At 47.3% G+C, this 15819-nt stretch overlaps 1 protein-coding gene across 4 annotated transcripts in view; it reads left to right on the top strand.

Moving 5' to 3' along the window:
• The window catches only part of LYN (LYN proto-oncogene, Src family tyrosine kinase), a 94901-nt gene that overhangs the window by 63249 nt on the left and 15833 nt on the right, over positions 1-15819 (top strand). For all 4 annotated transcript variants that reach the window (XM_040487766.1, XM_040487767.1, XM_040487764.1 and 1 more), the window contains exons 11-12: positions 11952-12105; positions 14936-15067. In XM_040487766.1, the coding sequence (XP_040343700.1) occupies positions 11952-12105; positions 14936-15067 (286 nt within the window). The remainder of the gene's footprint in view (positions 1-11951; positions 12106-14935; positions 15068-15819) is intronic.

Raw genomic sequence — 15819 nt, 5'->3', positions numbered from 1 at the left:
GAAATGTAAATACAATGATTACAGCGCCTCTGTCTCAGGTATATTTGGAGTTTATCAGATCTCATCACAGGCTGCTTTCAGTTGGTCCCAGGAAAGAGAAGTCGGGGATTAGTTCCGGAGCCACAGCCCAGGCTTTGCCAACCCAGCCAAACTCAAGTTCTTTAAAGTGCGGCGTTGGAGTTGAAACACAGCACGCGCGCCTCTGTGTTTTCTTCCATGCTTAGCTGTCCCACAACAGGGGACGTCTGTTTGCCGATGTGCTCTTTTCTGTCTGCCCCATTAGGAAGTAAATCCCACAGGGCAGGGACGCTGTTTCGTTGCCACCCGCCCAGAACAGGACCAGGCTCCTAGCGGGCAGACTGGCCTGTAAGTGGGAAACCCCGCCTCAGAATGACAGTGACCTCCATTCTTGTAGTGGACGAAGAGTGTCCTCTGGGGGTGGCATCCTTGTGAAGCTACAAGTGACCGGACCCCCCAGTACATTCCTAGCTGCTTTCTGTTAACTTGGGGGCATACCTACGTATTGATATGATTGTGTAAATGTGAATACGTACCTAGTGTGTAATCCTAGAAGTCTTTCAAAGCGGACGTAGCACAAAACAGGTATTCATGCTCTGGGAAATTCTTGGAAAATGTGATCCATATCAGATCTTTTTTTTTTTTTTTTTTTTTTTTTTTTAACAGAGGTTGTTTTGCTTAGTAGAAGTCAGTGCAGGAGCACCTGGGCGGCTCAGTCGGTTAAGCTTTCGGCTCTTGATTTCGACTCAGGTCATGATCTCACGGTTCATGAGTTTGAGCCCCACGTCAGGGTCTATGCTGACAGCTTGGAGTCTGCTTGGGATTCTCTCTCTCTCTTCCTCCCCTGTTCTCTCTGTCTCAAAATAAATAATCATTAAGAAAAAGTCAGTGCACGTTTCTGATAGAAATATTGAAAACAAATGAAAACATAGCATTCAGATGCCATTTTCCTGTTATAAGCTTTCTCGTGTGTTCTTATGCTACATTTCAGTTTTATTTGTTTAATGATATTTTTTTAAGCATTGCATTGATAATGGGTTTAAAAAGAAGAAAAGTCAGAGTAAAGTATACTCTAGCTTAGAAACTAAAAACCTTATACCCCGACTCCTCAGTCCCAATTTTAGCAATTCTAATGCATCATTCCAGTTACCAGCATTGGTTATGGTCATTCCTCCCGGTCCCCACGGAAATGCATGATATGTACAATATGCTGCAACTCCGTAGCTTGATGTATCTTGGCTATTTTTGTATCAGTGTAGAATGATCCCCCTCATTCTTTGTTTAAGCTTATTTATTCTGAGAGAGAGCGTGAGTAGGGGAGAGGCAGAAAGAGAGGGAGAGGGAGAATCCCAAGCAGGCTGTCAGCACAGAACCCACCTTCTAATCCTCTCTCTCCCTCCCTCTCTCTCTCTCTCTCTCTCTCTCTCTCTCTCGATCTCTCTCTCCATCTCTCTCTCTCTCAAAAATAAATAAAACATTTAAAAAAATGAAATTAATTGTAGGTTGTAGATCTACCAAAAGTGTGTGTACATTTAAAATTTTGATAGGTACTCCTGAAAGTCTTTCCGAAAAATGAGAGTATCTTTTGTCTCATCTCCTTGCCCAAACTTGGTATTGTTAGCATTCTCCAATCCAGTCGGATAGATCAGATTTAGCATTCATTATTGTAATTGATGTTTATTTAACATAGATGAGGTCAAGCACCTTTTTCATATTTATTCTTTGCAGTATATTTTTCTGCGAACTCTTTAAACCTTCTGCTCATTTTTTCTATTAGCTCCTCACCATCCATTTTAATTATTTCTAATTATGCATTAGATTTGTACTATAAATTCTGTGTTTTGTATGTATTGGACTGAATATTTTTTCAATATTTTTCCAATATATTTTCCAATAATTTTTCCTTTTATTAAAAACAAATATCACGTTATAAACATGTATGTGCTGGGGCGCCTAGGTGGCTCAGTTGGTTGAATGTCCGACTTCAGCTCAGGTCATGATCTCACAGTCAGTGATTTCGAGCCCCGCATCGGGCTCTGAGCTGATGGCTCAGAGCCTGGAGCCTGCTTCCGATTCGGTGTCTCCCTCTCTCTCTGCCCCTCCCCCATTCATGCTCTGTCTCTCTCTGTCTCAAAAACAAATAAACGTTTAAAAAAATTTAAAAAAAAACATGTATGTGCCTTTACAACATAATATTCTGTTCCTATGATTATACGATGATTTCCTTAACATTCCGATATGAAGAACCTCCAATTCTTCCCTAATATAAATAACAATACAAAACATTTCTGGGGACAAACCTTTACTCATTTTGTTTCCTTACCACAGAACCCCTGCCCATCCCCTGCCCACTAGCCAGATAACAAGATCAGAATATAAATGTTTTTTATGTCTCTTGACATTCAGCTTGTTTTCACTGAGCAAAATTTGGCTTTTTTGGTTTGTGTCAAGTTTTTATTTAAATTCTAGTTGGGGCGCCTGGGTGGCTCAGTCTTTTGAGCATCCGACTTCGGCTCTGGTCATGATCTCGCAGTCCGTGGGTTCGAGCCCCATGTCAGGCTTTGTGCTGACGTCTCAGAGCCTGGAGCCTGCTTCGGATTCTGTGTCCTCTCTCTCTACCCCTTCCCGGCTTGCACTCTGTCTCTCTCTCTCTCTCTCTCAAAACTAAATAAACATTAAAAAAAAAAAAAAAACAATCTAAATACTAGTTAGTTACCGTAGAGTGTAATATTGTCTTCAGGAATAGAATTTATTGATTCCTCACTTACACGTAAGACCCAGTGGCAATGAATAGAGTGAATTGTTTCTCAGTTTGAGGTGTCAGGGCGGGGGGACCGTCTGGGTTGGTTCACATCCCACCTCAGAGGAAATCGGTATTCGAGCTCAGAAACAAGACCCATCAGGTTCTTTTCTCACTTCCTCCCACTGCGGCGGGATAAGTTGTGAACCATTTGCTTCCTTCTCAAAATCTGCTTGCTTTTCAAAGCGATAAGCAGGAGCAGGGCTCATTAGCCACAGATCAGGGGGTAGCTCGTTTACGGCACAGTAGTACCGACGAAACTGATGATGACGGAAGAGGGGACGGTAAGCAAAGGAGCTTTCTGATCCCCAGTGTCATTGATTCACCGCCTTGTCCTGAGTGTGCAGAACTGGCCAGTCTCTTTCGCGGCAGGGGTGGGGGGCCCCCCGCGTCGTTGGCGGACCATCCCTTTACCGTCTCGGGCAGCTGGTGGGAGGGAGCTCGCTGCCCACCACGAGCAGAGGCAGCGTCTTCAAGTTTAGCCCCTGCCAAGGCCGCTCGCGTCCAGTCGGCCAAAGCCGAGAGCTGCGAGCTGCCAGCCGGCGTGCCGGGGACCACACTCCGCCCTGTGCCGCAGCTTCCTGCCACTGTCCCTGGGCTCCACGGAATCCGCTCCGCTGTCTGTCATGTCACCGTTAGGAGCCACATCTGGATTTTGGTCTTTTCTGTTATTAACAGCAGCAGCAGGAGGAGGAGCGTAGCAGTGACGAGAGTCGTCATCTTGAGCTGAACGTCCTTCCGTTCTCTTAATCTCCTCTGGACTTTACCTGGTTGTTACTGATATTAGCCCCATTTTGCCAAGTGGGAAACTGGAGGCTTTGAGGAGAATCCCAGCCCCATCTTGTCTAAACTCCAGCTGAGCCCTTCTAAAGTTTAGGACGCAGAGTCGCAAGGGTCCCAACTGTGTCCCGAGGCAGCGTCGGTAATCTCTTTCCCGCCAGGCCCTAGGTGGGTCGTGGCAGTCGCCCGCCAGGGTTTATGTGAGGCCGGATGGAGGAGCTGCCCCAGGCGAAGAAGTGATTCGGGAGGAGCTTTCCCTGCTTCCCAGTTTGGTTCGGTCCTGCCTGGTGAGCCACCGGGAAGCTGCACCTTGATCAGCAAGCTGCACCCACAGGTGGGTGGGTGACAAGTGCTGTGCTGGGCTCCCTGCGGCAGAAAGCCTTTGCTGGGCTCAGGTCCTGCTTCCCGACGGTGCGAGGCTTCCACTATAGCTGTGGGGGACGGGGGCGTGTGAAATAAACAGAACAGAAAATCTACCATTTTTAAGTGCGCAGCTCAGTGGCAGGGCCGTGCGATCATTACCACCGTCCATCTCCAGAACTTTTTTCACCTTGCAAAAATTTAAAAAAAAGAAAAAAAAATTTTTTTTAGATTTATTTATTTTTGATAGAGACAGAGCACAAGTGGGGGAGGGGCAGAGAGAGAAGGAGACGCAGAATCCGAAGCAGGCTCCAGGCTCTGAGCCGGCAGCGCAGAACCCGACACGGGGCTCGAACTCACAAACTGCGAGATCATGACCTGAGCTGAAATCGGTCACTTCACCGACTGAGCCACCCAGGCGCCCCTCACCTGGCAAAAATAAAACACTATACCCATCAAACAACTCCCCGTTCTCCCTCCCACTGGCCTCTTGCAACCACCATTTTCCTTTGTGTCTACGAATTTGACTACGTGAAGTCCGTGACATGAGTGGAACCATACAGCATTTGCCCTTTCATGCCTGGCTTAGTTCACTTCACCTAATGTCCTCGAGGCTCATCCATGTTGTAGCAGGTGTCAAAATTTCACTCCTCTTTAAGGCTAAATATTCTGTCGTATGTATAGATCACATTCTGCTTATCCATTCACTCATCAGTGGACTCTTAGGTTGCTTCCACCATTTGACTATTGTGAATAATGCCGCTGTGAATAGGGGTGTACAGATATCCGTCAGATATTGTATAAATACCTGCTTTTAATTTGGGGCGTATGTGCCCAGAAGCGGAATCGATGGATCCCAGGATAATTCCATGTTTGTGTGGTAATGTTTTTAGGAATACCCGTTCTGTCTTCCTTATATGGTTGTAGCATTCTGCATTCCCACCAGCAGTGCACAAGGGTTCCAGATTTCTCCATATCCTCACCAACACTTGTTACTTTCTGTTTTTCTTTGGTGTCTCTTTGTTGGTCTTTACAATAGCCATCCTGATGGGCGTGAAGTAGTCTAATTAAAGTTCTCTCAAGAAAACCTCTATGGGAATTAGTTGACAGATTTGTCTTCCTTTTTCGCTAAAGAAGGTGAGTCTCCTTCATGGAAACTTGCTGATTTGAGTATGATTATTCAACGAAACTGTCTCCATGGAAAGTTTGATGTCGGTTTGATTGCTTGCTGTCGGTTTGATTAAATTTTGACCGGTCACGGGAAACTTACGAGCCCCAAGTTCGCATATGCCAAACTGCCCTCATCTGAGAGCTCTGACGGTAGTCGGACAGACTGAAAACTTTAACTTGGCCACTTTTTAAGTTATCTAGTTTTGGGTTTTTTTTCCTCTCTCTCTCTCTTTTCCCTCCTTTTACCTGCTTGTGAGCATTCCACTACGTGTACCTCTTGGTAAAGGAAGATGCCAGTCTGGATGAAGGGTTCAGAGCGCAGGTGGTGGGACCAGCCAGACTTGGATTAAAACCCAAGTGTATCCAGGAAAAAATGACCTTCTCCAAGACTCCACTTCCTCATCCTTACCACGAATATCACCTGCCTCGTGGGCTTGTTTTAAGGAGTATAATAAATGCTTCGCCAGATGCCTGGGCAGAGTAAGCAGCGTGTAGCTATAATCGTCACCGTCCCCACCATCATTATCAAAGGAAAAGACTTCACTATTTCTTAGCAGTTTTGCTTGACAGGGAAGAATAAAGAAGAACGTTATAATAACCAAATAAAGCTAAAACAAAGTTTCTAGGAAGTTTTGACCCAAAACCCAGCGGGGGATGAGCTCCGTGCTCCCTCCATCCAAACTACACATTAAAGACTGTAGGAATCCAGTGTAGAAAGATCAATGAATATTTATAGAGGAGTGTTTCTATGAAACCATCCAGTGCTGTAAGACACGTGCTGCCACATTTGGACTACAGAGGGGATGTGTTCTCACTTAAGCTTTCTGTTTGAAAGCTCCCTGTTGTCTTTATGTCATTAAATGGTCTTTAGGTCAGTTGGGATGGACTCTAGAGGCTTCCTGTTACAAGGACCCTTCACACAGACCCTAGGTTTTACTCAGTTGTTCCTCATTTGTTCCATTCCAGCTTATTAATCCTATCCCCATCATTATTTCACGAGCCCCCTAGGGCATTTGAAAGTAATTAGTGATTGGAATCCTCTTTCTCCCAAGTGTAGGAAGGAAATGCCTATCTAAAGGATGAAGTTACCGATGCCTAATAGGACAGGTAAAGCATAAGGAAACCAGGTTTTTTTATTCTCTCCTTGGTCTAGTTGCTGGTCTAGATGACAAATGTTTTCCAACCAGCCAATTCTGAGACAGGTTGTATTTTCAGTTCCAGTTTCTCATTTAGGCTGGAACTTCCTGGGGCAGATTTTAGCTTTGCTTGAGAGATCACGCTGAGTCCCTCAATTAGGCTCCTTCCATTCCTTTGTTCCCTCCGTCATCCGATTCAAATGCAGGCTTCTTCCTCATTAAAATAAAAAATGACTCACTAAGCCAGATAGCTTGTTCCTCGCCAATTTCTCAGGAAAGTGATAGTAATTAGGACGGACAGAACACCGGAGCAAGACTTCCAGAGCAAGGCCATCCACACGAGCCTTTTGTTATCTGTCCAAAGCATCACTCCGATTCTCTGGTGAAAGCAGCCCAGTGTGTGTGCCCAGCAGACCATCCACAGAGCACAGGCCTGGGAAGGCTACTGAAGGCTCAGAGCCTGTGAACCGGAGGGAGCCTACTGGAAGGCGGGCGGGGGAGAGGGGGGCGTGAGTCCTGTGTGGGATGCTGGGACGCTGGTTGCTGATAGGGCTTCTAAGAAAAACAGGAAAAGATGCGTGACCTCTGTGGTCAGTTGCTAGCAAGGAAGGTCACTTGCAAGGTTTATTTGAGCTCTGCTTTGGTATGTAAGAACATAATTGAGATTTTTTTTCCCCCTCCAGAGTTGTAGTCCACATGAGATAAGCCTCTGATACTGACCCAAAGCCTGTAGTCATTAGGTATTTTCTGCCCCAAGCGGAACTGTACTGAGAGCCGCGAGTCGGTCACTGGCAACTCGCGTCTCCATAAATGTATTTGATGATGGAAGCCACGGGTCACTGAAAAGGGCAGGACCCGTGTGGCCTTCCTCAGAGCGGCCCAGGCAGGGGTGTGTGGAGACGGTCTGCTGAGCTGCCTGCCATGTTTACGCCTCCTTTGGGGAAGAGGAACACACAGACTTTCTCTACCTAAATGTTACTGTTGGAGCAGGAATTTAAAAACGAGTGAACTCAGCTCAAATGCTTCTGAAAAGTTTGGTGTGATTTCCGACCTTGTACCCTGGGGAGGAAAAAAATGTATTTGCAAAGTAAATAGGACTCTAGATTTTGTGTTCCGTCCCCACTTTGCATACGTGCGTGTATATGTGTTTGTTTGCAGTAGAAAATGATGGGCAGAGGGAGCAGAGGCTGTTAAGAGTTCTGAACACTCGCCCTGCGCTTGTGTTGTATTTGTGTGTGTACGTGTGTGTGTCTGTAAAACCACATCTGTAGACGTGGATGTACCAGAACGTAGACACCCACGGACCGCAACGCCCCATCGAGTGTGCCCGCGAGGACCCTCTGAGATGCTGGGTGAGGATCGGAAACCCCCCTCCCCAATCCAGCTCACCCACCCACCAGGTCACCTGCCCTTGGAAGACATGGCGCCTTCTGATTTGTTGTGGGCCAGGGAGGGTACACGTGTTGGGAGGGAGGACACTTTCTATTTCACACCAGCAGCAAAAATAGGCCAGTGTGTTTGGGGTCAGAACATTTGATAACCCCTTCTTTCTCTGGTTGCACACCTATTTTTAGCCCCTTGACTTCCCCCATGTTTGAAAGCTGATTGGCAGACCCCTGATGACCAATGTCTTTTCTTCTAACAGCACATTCAAATGGCCTCTCGGAAAAACTTGCATTGCATGAGACCTAAAGCCTGCTTATTTAACACCTGCCCTTTAACTCGGGAAACAGCATGTTTAATGTCGCCCCCGTGCCTAGAACTTTCACCAGGTACTAGATGCCTGGAATTTCACCAGAGCCCATCTGGGCTACTGGCCCAGGCTGGGATCCCAGGGGGTCACTATCTTAGTTAATAATTCCTCACTGCCCTCCCAGGACAGCAGTGAACAACACGCGTGTGCACACACACACCCCCCAAAGGCAGAAATGTCACCCTCATATATTTCCACTGAAGGTACAGAAAGAGGAACCAAGAAATGTACGTTTGTCATGCTATTTGAGCTGAAGAGCATGAGAAATGCAAAACACACCCAAACCTAAATCAGTTCGCTTAAAACCAGGAGCACGAAAACATCGCCAACGTTACTTTTTACTGACTGTTCTCATTTTAGATGATGGAGGTGCTTTGTAGTTCAAATTTCCCCAGTAGCTTCACACCCAGACTCTCTAATACAGAGTTAGGAATTGGCACACGGACAGAAGAGACCTATTTAATTGCTGCTTTAGCCTCAGCAGGTGGTTTGCGGAATTGAGGTCCTCTCGTGTTTGTACATCCCTGGGCCTGGCGTTGTGAAGCTGCCGTGGTCCGGGATGATGAGAGAATCTCTTCATCTGATTTAAAACATAAAGGTCGGGGCGCCTGGGTGGCGCAGTCGGTTAAGCGTCCGACTTCAGCCAGGTCACGATCTCGCGGTCCGTGAGTTCGAGCCCCGCGTCGGGCTCTGGGCTGATGGCTCAGAGCCCGGAGCCTGCTTCCGATTCTGTGTCTCCCTCTCTCTCTGCCCCTCCCCCATTCATGCTCTGTCTCTCTCTGTCCCAAAAATAAATAAACGTTGAAAAAAAAATTTTTTTAAACATAAAGGTCAAGTCAAGGGTGCCTGGGTGGCTCAGTCGCTTAAGCGCCCGACTCTTGGTTTGGGCTCAGGTCACGATCCCCCAGTTCGTGGGATCGAGCCCCACATCGGGCTCACTGCTGTCCGCTCAGAGCCTGCTTCAGATCTTCTGTCCTCCCTCTCTCTGCCCCTCCCCTACTCATGCATGTTCTCTCTCTCTCTCAAACATAAATAAATATTAAGAAAACCATTTTTAAAGAAATACTAGCATAGGGGTTAAGCTTTCATTTTAACCGCTAAACGTACACAAGGGAAATTAAATTGACTTCCAGACCATCACATTAACCTGTGGTATGATTCTGGGAAAGAAATTTCCTTTCAGCCTCATTAAAGTTCCAAGGGCAAGGATAATTATTGCCTTTTTTTTTTTTTTTTTAATAACATATGGGTCATCAAAATCTGTCCCCAAGAGCCAGAGAGGTGTGGATACTTGGTGCCATGTTCTAGAAGCTCTGTCCACGCCACCAGTGCACATCCGTGTGGGTCATCTGCTTCCTGAGTGCTCTGGCCAACTGCGGTGCAGGCCCAGGTTGAGATTGTAGCCAACTTTGGCTCCCTGGGCTTCCTGACCGGTTTACGTATAGTTACTGAAATGTTACATAAGGGCCCAGGAACAGAAACGGGCACACCCTACGCCTGCCCTGATTTATATTCCCGCAGGGCTCGTAGGTAAACAGGTGAGGACCAGAGAGCCCTGGAACCACAGCATTCCCCGAGGAGAGCTGGGTAAGGCTTCTTAGAGGCAGTGACATCCCCACTGAGGCCCTCAGAATGAGTTGGCCAGGCCAAAGAGACCAGAGTGAATGTGTCCAGCAGAGGCAGCTGGGGAACCAGGATATGGGACAGGAGCTGCTCGTGGTGAGGAGGCAGGAGGGCCGAGCAGGGGCCGGTCACACGGGGCCTCAGTGGCGGGGTTACAGAGTTCAGACATTGGCCTGAGGCTGGCTTTGAGCAGGGAGTGACCCGGCCAGACTCACACAGAGGACTAAAGCGTTTCTGTCGAGGGATGAGGTCACCTGGGCCCTCACAGAAGTGAGGGCTGGCCAAGCAGGGACCTGACTCCAACTTCACCCGGTAGGGGTTCACGTAGGCTGGGTCTTTCACACCACCTGCCTAGTCAAGGGCCACATGCACCGCTCTTGCTTGTAAAAAGCTCTGAGAAGAGGTTTGGTGAAGGAAGGTTCCAGGAGATAGAAGTGAAAGCAGAAAAGGTACAGGGTGTGGCTTCGGCCCTGGAGGTGTTTACTGTCTGGCAGGCCTGACATGATAAACACACGAAACAGCGTAAAAATAAAGACCGAGCTCTAATCGGTACCAGCACGTGGTTTTGTACAAGGTGACCCTTGACGGTGGGCAGAGAGTGACGAGAACTCATCGCAGAGGAGTTGAGGGAAGGGGAGAAAAGGCATTCCAGGAGAGGGTCCAGGAGAAGCACAGCCGGTAACAAGGAACAACACCTTGGCAAAGCGGCTTGGCCTTGCTGAAAGGGGGTTTGAACCAAGTGGATGAGGGGTGAAGGTCAGGCCCTCCGAGCTGAGACTCTTGGATTTCAAGATAGAATCCAGAAGAATACATTCATTCCTATGTGACGCAATCCTAATTAGAACTTTCTCTCTAACTGCTCACCAGATACAGTTCCCTCCTTCCCTCCCTCCCTCCTTCCTTCCTTCCTTCCTTCCTTCCTTCCTTCCTTCCTTCCTTCCTTCCCTCCTTCCTTCCAGATCCTTATCTTTATAATTTGGTAATGTTTTTCCCTAAACATCTCATTTGGATTTCCTTAAAAACTGAGTTCCGCGAGTAGTAGTTTCACCTCCCTGGCTTTACTAGTTTTGTTTAAATCTTTGCTTCTTTCCTGCTAGCGTGCTTTATTGTCAGGGTGAAGCTCTGTGGTCATCGACAGTGCGGGGAGAGCTTGGAGAACCGGCCCTGTGGGCTGCTGATGAACCTGACAGCAAGGATCTTGCTGACCAAGGACATCCTGTTCTTAATACCCTGATAATTTCCTTGTGTGAGCATGGCCCTTTCTCCAGCTCTGTTTTCTCATTTGAAGCACGGGGATCATGACATCCGTGTAGCTCCGTGCAAGAATTTAGTGGGGGTCTTAAAAAAGATTCCCCACACATTAGGAAACGTCAACACACGTAGCTATGACAAAAATCTGGTTGAGATGTGATCACTGTTGATGGGGTTTTGGGGTGATGGCGGGGTTTGGAGCTGATGGCCAAGAAAGAATTCTTGAAGACACCTTTGGTGCAAAAAGGTGATTTTATTAAAGCGTGAGGACAGGACCTCAACCCTGGGGTTGCGTGGAATGACTGCTTATATACTGTGGGGTTGGGGGAGGTAAAGTCAAGGCTTCTCAAAGTGATTTCCGTATGCTAAAGAGGATTGACAGGTGACTGGAGGCCTAGCTGTTGTCAGCTAAGGTTGTTTCTCCATTTAGCAAAGCATAATCATTTCCTGGAGATTAGGCTGTTGATGAGATATCTATAAACTGATGGAGACGTGATCAGTTTAACCATTTGTTTTCTGTCCTTTCCTTTGTTCTTGGGCAGCCAGGAGTGCCTGAGGAATATCACATGCGTCCCACCGGAGTGTGTGTGTGGGGGGGGGTGGTCGGGTGGAGGGGTTGTGCTAGCTTGTGCTTGGCCCTCAGCTTGCCTTATGGCCCTTTTCAACTATCATTGGAGATTTGGGGTGGGGGCAGCTCTTTTAGAAAGGACTCAAAATAGCAGTTGTAATTTATCCACTGTATTTATTTGTTTATTTGAGAGACAAAGAGAGTGAGCAGGGGAGGGGCAGAGAGAGAGACAGAGAGAATCCCAAGCAGGCTCTGTCCTGTCAGCACAGAGCCCAACGCAGTGAGATCATGGCCCGAGTCGAAACCAGGAGTCGGACTCTTAACTGACTGAGCCTCTCAGGCGCCCGCCTACCCACTGTTTTCAAATTTTTGAACGCTCAGAATAATAGACGGGAAAGGATTTCAGGAACTCGTAAGTCTTTTTGGTTTTCCCGATGGTCCTCTGTGACAGGTTACCCTCAACAGAAAATGAGAGCCCTTTTCTGTCTGCAGATTGCAGAGGGCATGGCATACATCGAGAGGAAGAACTACATTCACCGAGATCTCCGAGCAGCGAACGTTCTGGTCTCGGAGTCACTCATGTGCAAAATTGCGGATTTTGGGCTCGCTCGCGTGATCGAGGACAATGAGTACACAGCAAGGGAAGGTATGTTGTCCTCACCGCTTCAGCTGTCTTGCTGTTTCGTTGTATTTCGTTTCTCTCTCTCTCCCTTTCTCTCTCTCTCTTTTTTCTTTTACAAAGCAATTACAATAGTCATCGTTTTAAAAAAAGAACTCCTGGGGCTCCTGGATGGCTCAGTTGGTTAAGCGTCCGACTTTGGCTCAGGTCATGATCTCGCGATCTGTGGGTTCAAGCCCCACGTCGGGCTCTGTGCTGACAGCTCAGAGCCTGGAGCTGCTTCGGATTCTGTGTGTGTCTCTCTCTCTGCCCCTCCCCCCACTCGCCCTCTGTGTCTGTCTGTCTGTCTCTCTCTCTCCCCCCCCAAAAATGAATAAACCTTAAAAAAATTTTTAAAAAGAAGAAAAGAACTCCTTTGGTAAAATGTTCACAATGTACCGTAGTTGCTGTTTGTGGGTCTATTCTAATAATCGTTTTTAAAAAATTACTCTCCTGATTAACTCCACACACTGTGTGTAAAGTTTATAAATGTTGTCATCTGTATTTCATTTTTTTTTTAATTTTTTTTTCAACGTTTATTTATTTTGGGGACAGAGAGAGACAGAGCATGAACGGGGGAGGGGCAGAGAGAGAGGGAGACACAGAATCGGAAACAGGCTCCAGGCTCTGAGCCATCAGCCCAGAGCCCGACGCGGGGCTCGAACTCACAGACCGCGAGATCGTGACCTGGCTGAAGTCAGACGCTTAACCGACTGCGCCACCCAGGCGCCCCATCATCTGTATTTCAATTAAGCAAAGGAAAACAAAGAGAGACTTGGCAAACAAAGATTAGACTTTGTTGCTAATTGTATGTTAAAGCTTTTTGCCCAAACAACGAAGCACACTGTTCCTAACTGTGGAGAAAACATTTGTGACGATAATTCTGTATCCTCTATTCGGGCCTTTCGATTGCGAATCAAAACTTGGCAAGTATGGCACACGGAGAAGTAAATGTAATGCTACAAAAACACACCCCTTTTATTTAACCACGTTCCATGTTCTTCTACACATACTAAAACGCACAGAGTAAGCTGGCTCATGGCTCTCTCTGTCTGGGGCTGTGCTCGCCTTTCCGTGTTGCTTAAGGTCTGAGGATCCTGAAGGTCTCACTCACGAAAGTTGCGTGCATATCTTTGTAGAGCCAAGCACTCTCTTGACATTCCCAAAAATGATTAAACAAGGCTTATTTTCCTGGAAACACACACGTGCCGTTTCTGGAAGACGTCTACTGGATTTATAAAGGCGCATTGAGGGGCGCCTGGGGGGCTCAGTCAGTTAAGTGTCCGACTTCAGCTCAGGTCATGGTCTCCCCGGTTTGTGAGTTCGAGCCCCGCACCGGCTCTGTGCTGCCAGCTAAGAGTCTGTGTCTCCCTTTCTCTCTGCCCCTCCTTTACTTGTGCTCTCTGTCTCTCAAAAATGAATAAATGTTAAAAAATGTTAAAAAAAAAAAAAAAAAAGGTGCATTGGAAACACCGCTTTGATCTGTTTAGCATCTCTTGTGCCCATCATGGTTCAGGTGGCTCCCCCCTGAGGTTGGGTGATAACTTGTCCTCAGCGAAAAGGCAGCGAAAAGGCTAATAGGCCACGTTGTTGTCCTATCATCACCCTTCCCACCTTCTAGGTCAGGCCACGGGGACATTCGGCAGCTGCTAAGGCCTCATAGTAAGTGGGAGAGCCAAGAATCGAACCCAGGAGGGGTAGCCTCGACCTACACCAGCCGGAATATATTCCACTGGTTTTGTTGGATATGACGAGACTGGTGTCTCACAAAAATAACTGACTGTTCTCGTGTGAGACAGGTGGCTTAGCGCAGAGAGCTTGGGTTCTAGAATTAAATAGTAGCCATTTCAGGGCAACGGGAATGTTTAGCCTGTGCCAAGCACGCAGATCAACCCAGTTGACTCTGGCACCAACTTTGGGGAGGTTCCGTCTCCTCAGGTTCGAGACGGAGAGATACAGGTGCCCAGAAGGCCTAAAGACAGTTAAGTGACTTGCCAGGGTCACACCAAGTTGGGAACAGCAGACCTGGGATTCAAAGCAGGGCGCGCTGGGCAGGACTGACCTCCCCCCCCCCACCTCAAGGCCCCCCGCCCCCCCCCCCCCCCGCTGCTGCCCAGCCCTGTGGGGTTAATCGCCAGAACATGCTAGAGTGAGTACCCTGCGTGCAGGACCTAGCTGTTCTACAGGGCCGTCTCCTGTCCTTACTGTTCTAGTTCGGATTTCCAACTTGGGTCTGATACTTCAAGAAATTCCCGAATCCTGGTGTCCTCACTGCTTCCCTCTGGGCAGATCATTATGCTACTCAGTTCCCGCAAGTAGTAACGTTTGCTCCGAGCAAATGAAGGCAGGAGACCTGAACATTTGGAGTCGTATCTAAAATTCCCGCTGGTGTGGGCTTACAGAGATTATTATTTATATTCCATACAAACATAGAATGGGTTCGGTGACCATCTGAACACTGAAGATGTATGCTTTGGAGACCGGTGTCGAGGGACGAATATGTGAGCGAAGAATAAGTGCCTATACATTCCGTGTCACGTTCTTTTGTTTCAGGTGGGCCCGTCATGATGTCCCTGGGAGGGCACACAAGGAACTTTGTTTCTCACAAGGGGAATGCCCAAAAGGGACACAGGGGAGGGAGGCGACTATTTTCAGTATGATGTTTTCTACTGTCTCTGTTTTGTACTGTATGGAGGCACTCTCTATTCACAAGAAATGATTAAAATCTTCCCCCAGAGAAGGAAAGTATGAAGGCCACGTGCCCAGGACTTTTTTCGTGTCGCTCAGAGGCCCAAGTGACACATGTCTTCTCCCTTAGGTGCCAAATTCCCCATTAAGTGGACGGCTCCAGAAGCGATCAACTTTGGATGTTTCACGATTAAGTCTGATGTGTGGTCCTTTGGGATTCTCCTGTACGAAATCGTCACCTACGGGAAAATTCCCTACCCAGGTATCGTTTGTTTACCCATTTTCATTCGAGTAGTACCCATGAAGAAAAAAAAGCCAAAGGGCAGGAGGCATAAAAAAATAAACCCATCCCCAAAGTTAAGAATAAGCCCTTTGTGCTAGAACTTGACTGTGACTATCTTTAGTGGAAAGTGTTCTAAAATAGGCTTAGACACTTCCCTGCCTTCTTATTGATTGATGTGTATTGAATGTGTATTGATGGAATGTGTATTCCCTTTTTAAAAAAATTTTTTAACATTTTATTTCATTTTTTGATTGAATGTGTATTCCCTTTTATTTTTATTTTTTTTATTTTTTTTTTCCAACGTTTATTTATTTTTGGGACAGAGAGAGACAGAGCATGAACGGGGGAGGGGCAGAGAGAGAGGGAGACACAGAATCGGAAACAGGCTCCAGGCTCTGAGCCATCAGCCCAGAGCCCGACGCGGGGCTCGAACTCACGGAGCGCGAGATCGTGACCTGGCTGAAGTCGGACGCTTAACCGACTGTGCCACCCAGGCGCCCCTGTATTCCGTTTAAAAAAAATTTTTTTTTAAACATTTTATTTCATTTTTTAAGAGACAGAGTGGGAGCAGGGGAGGGGCAGAGAGAGAAGGAGACACAGAATCCGAAGCAGGCTCTGAACTCAGCTGTCAGCACAGAGCCCGATGCGCACAAGATCATGATCTGAGCCTGACACTTAACTGATGCTTAACCCCAGGCGCCCCTTCCCTTTGTTTTTCTAATTAATTCCAC

Source organism: Herpailurus yagouaroundi, unplaced genomic scaffold (genome assembly GCF_014898765.1).
Source record: "Herpailurus yagouaroundi ecotype Mexico unplaced genomic scaffold, PumYag 165, whole genome shotgun sequence".
In the NCBI taxonomy this organism is placed as follows: Eukaryota; Metazoa; Chordata; class Mammalia; order Carnivora; family Felidae; genus Herpailurus; species Herpailurus yagouaroundi.
The sequence above is the reverse complement of the archived record's forward strand: the minus strand, read 5'-3'. Positions and strand labels throughout refer to the sequence as shown.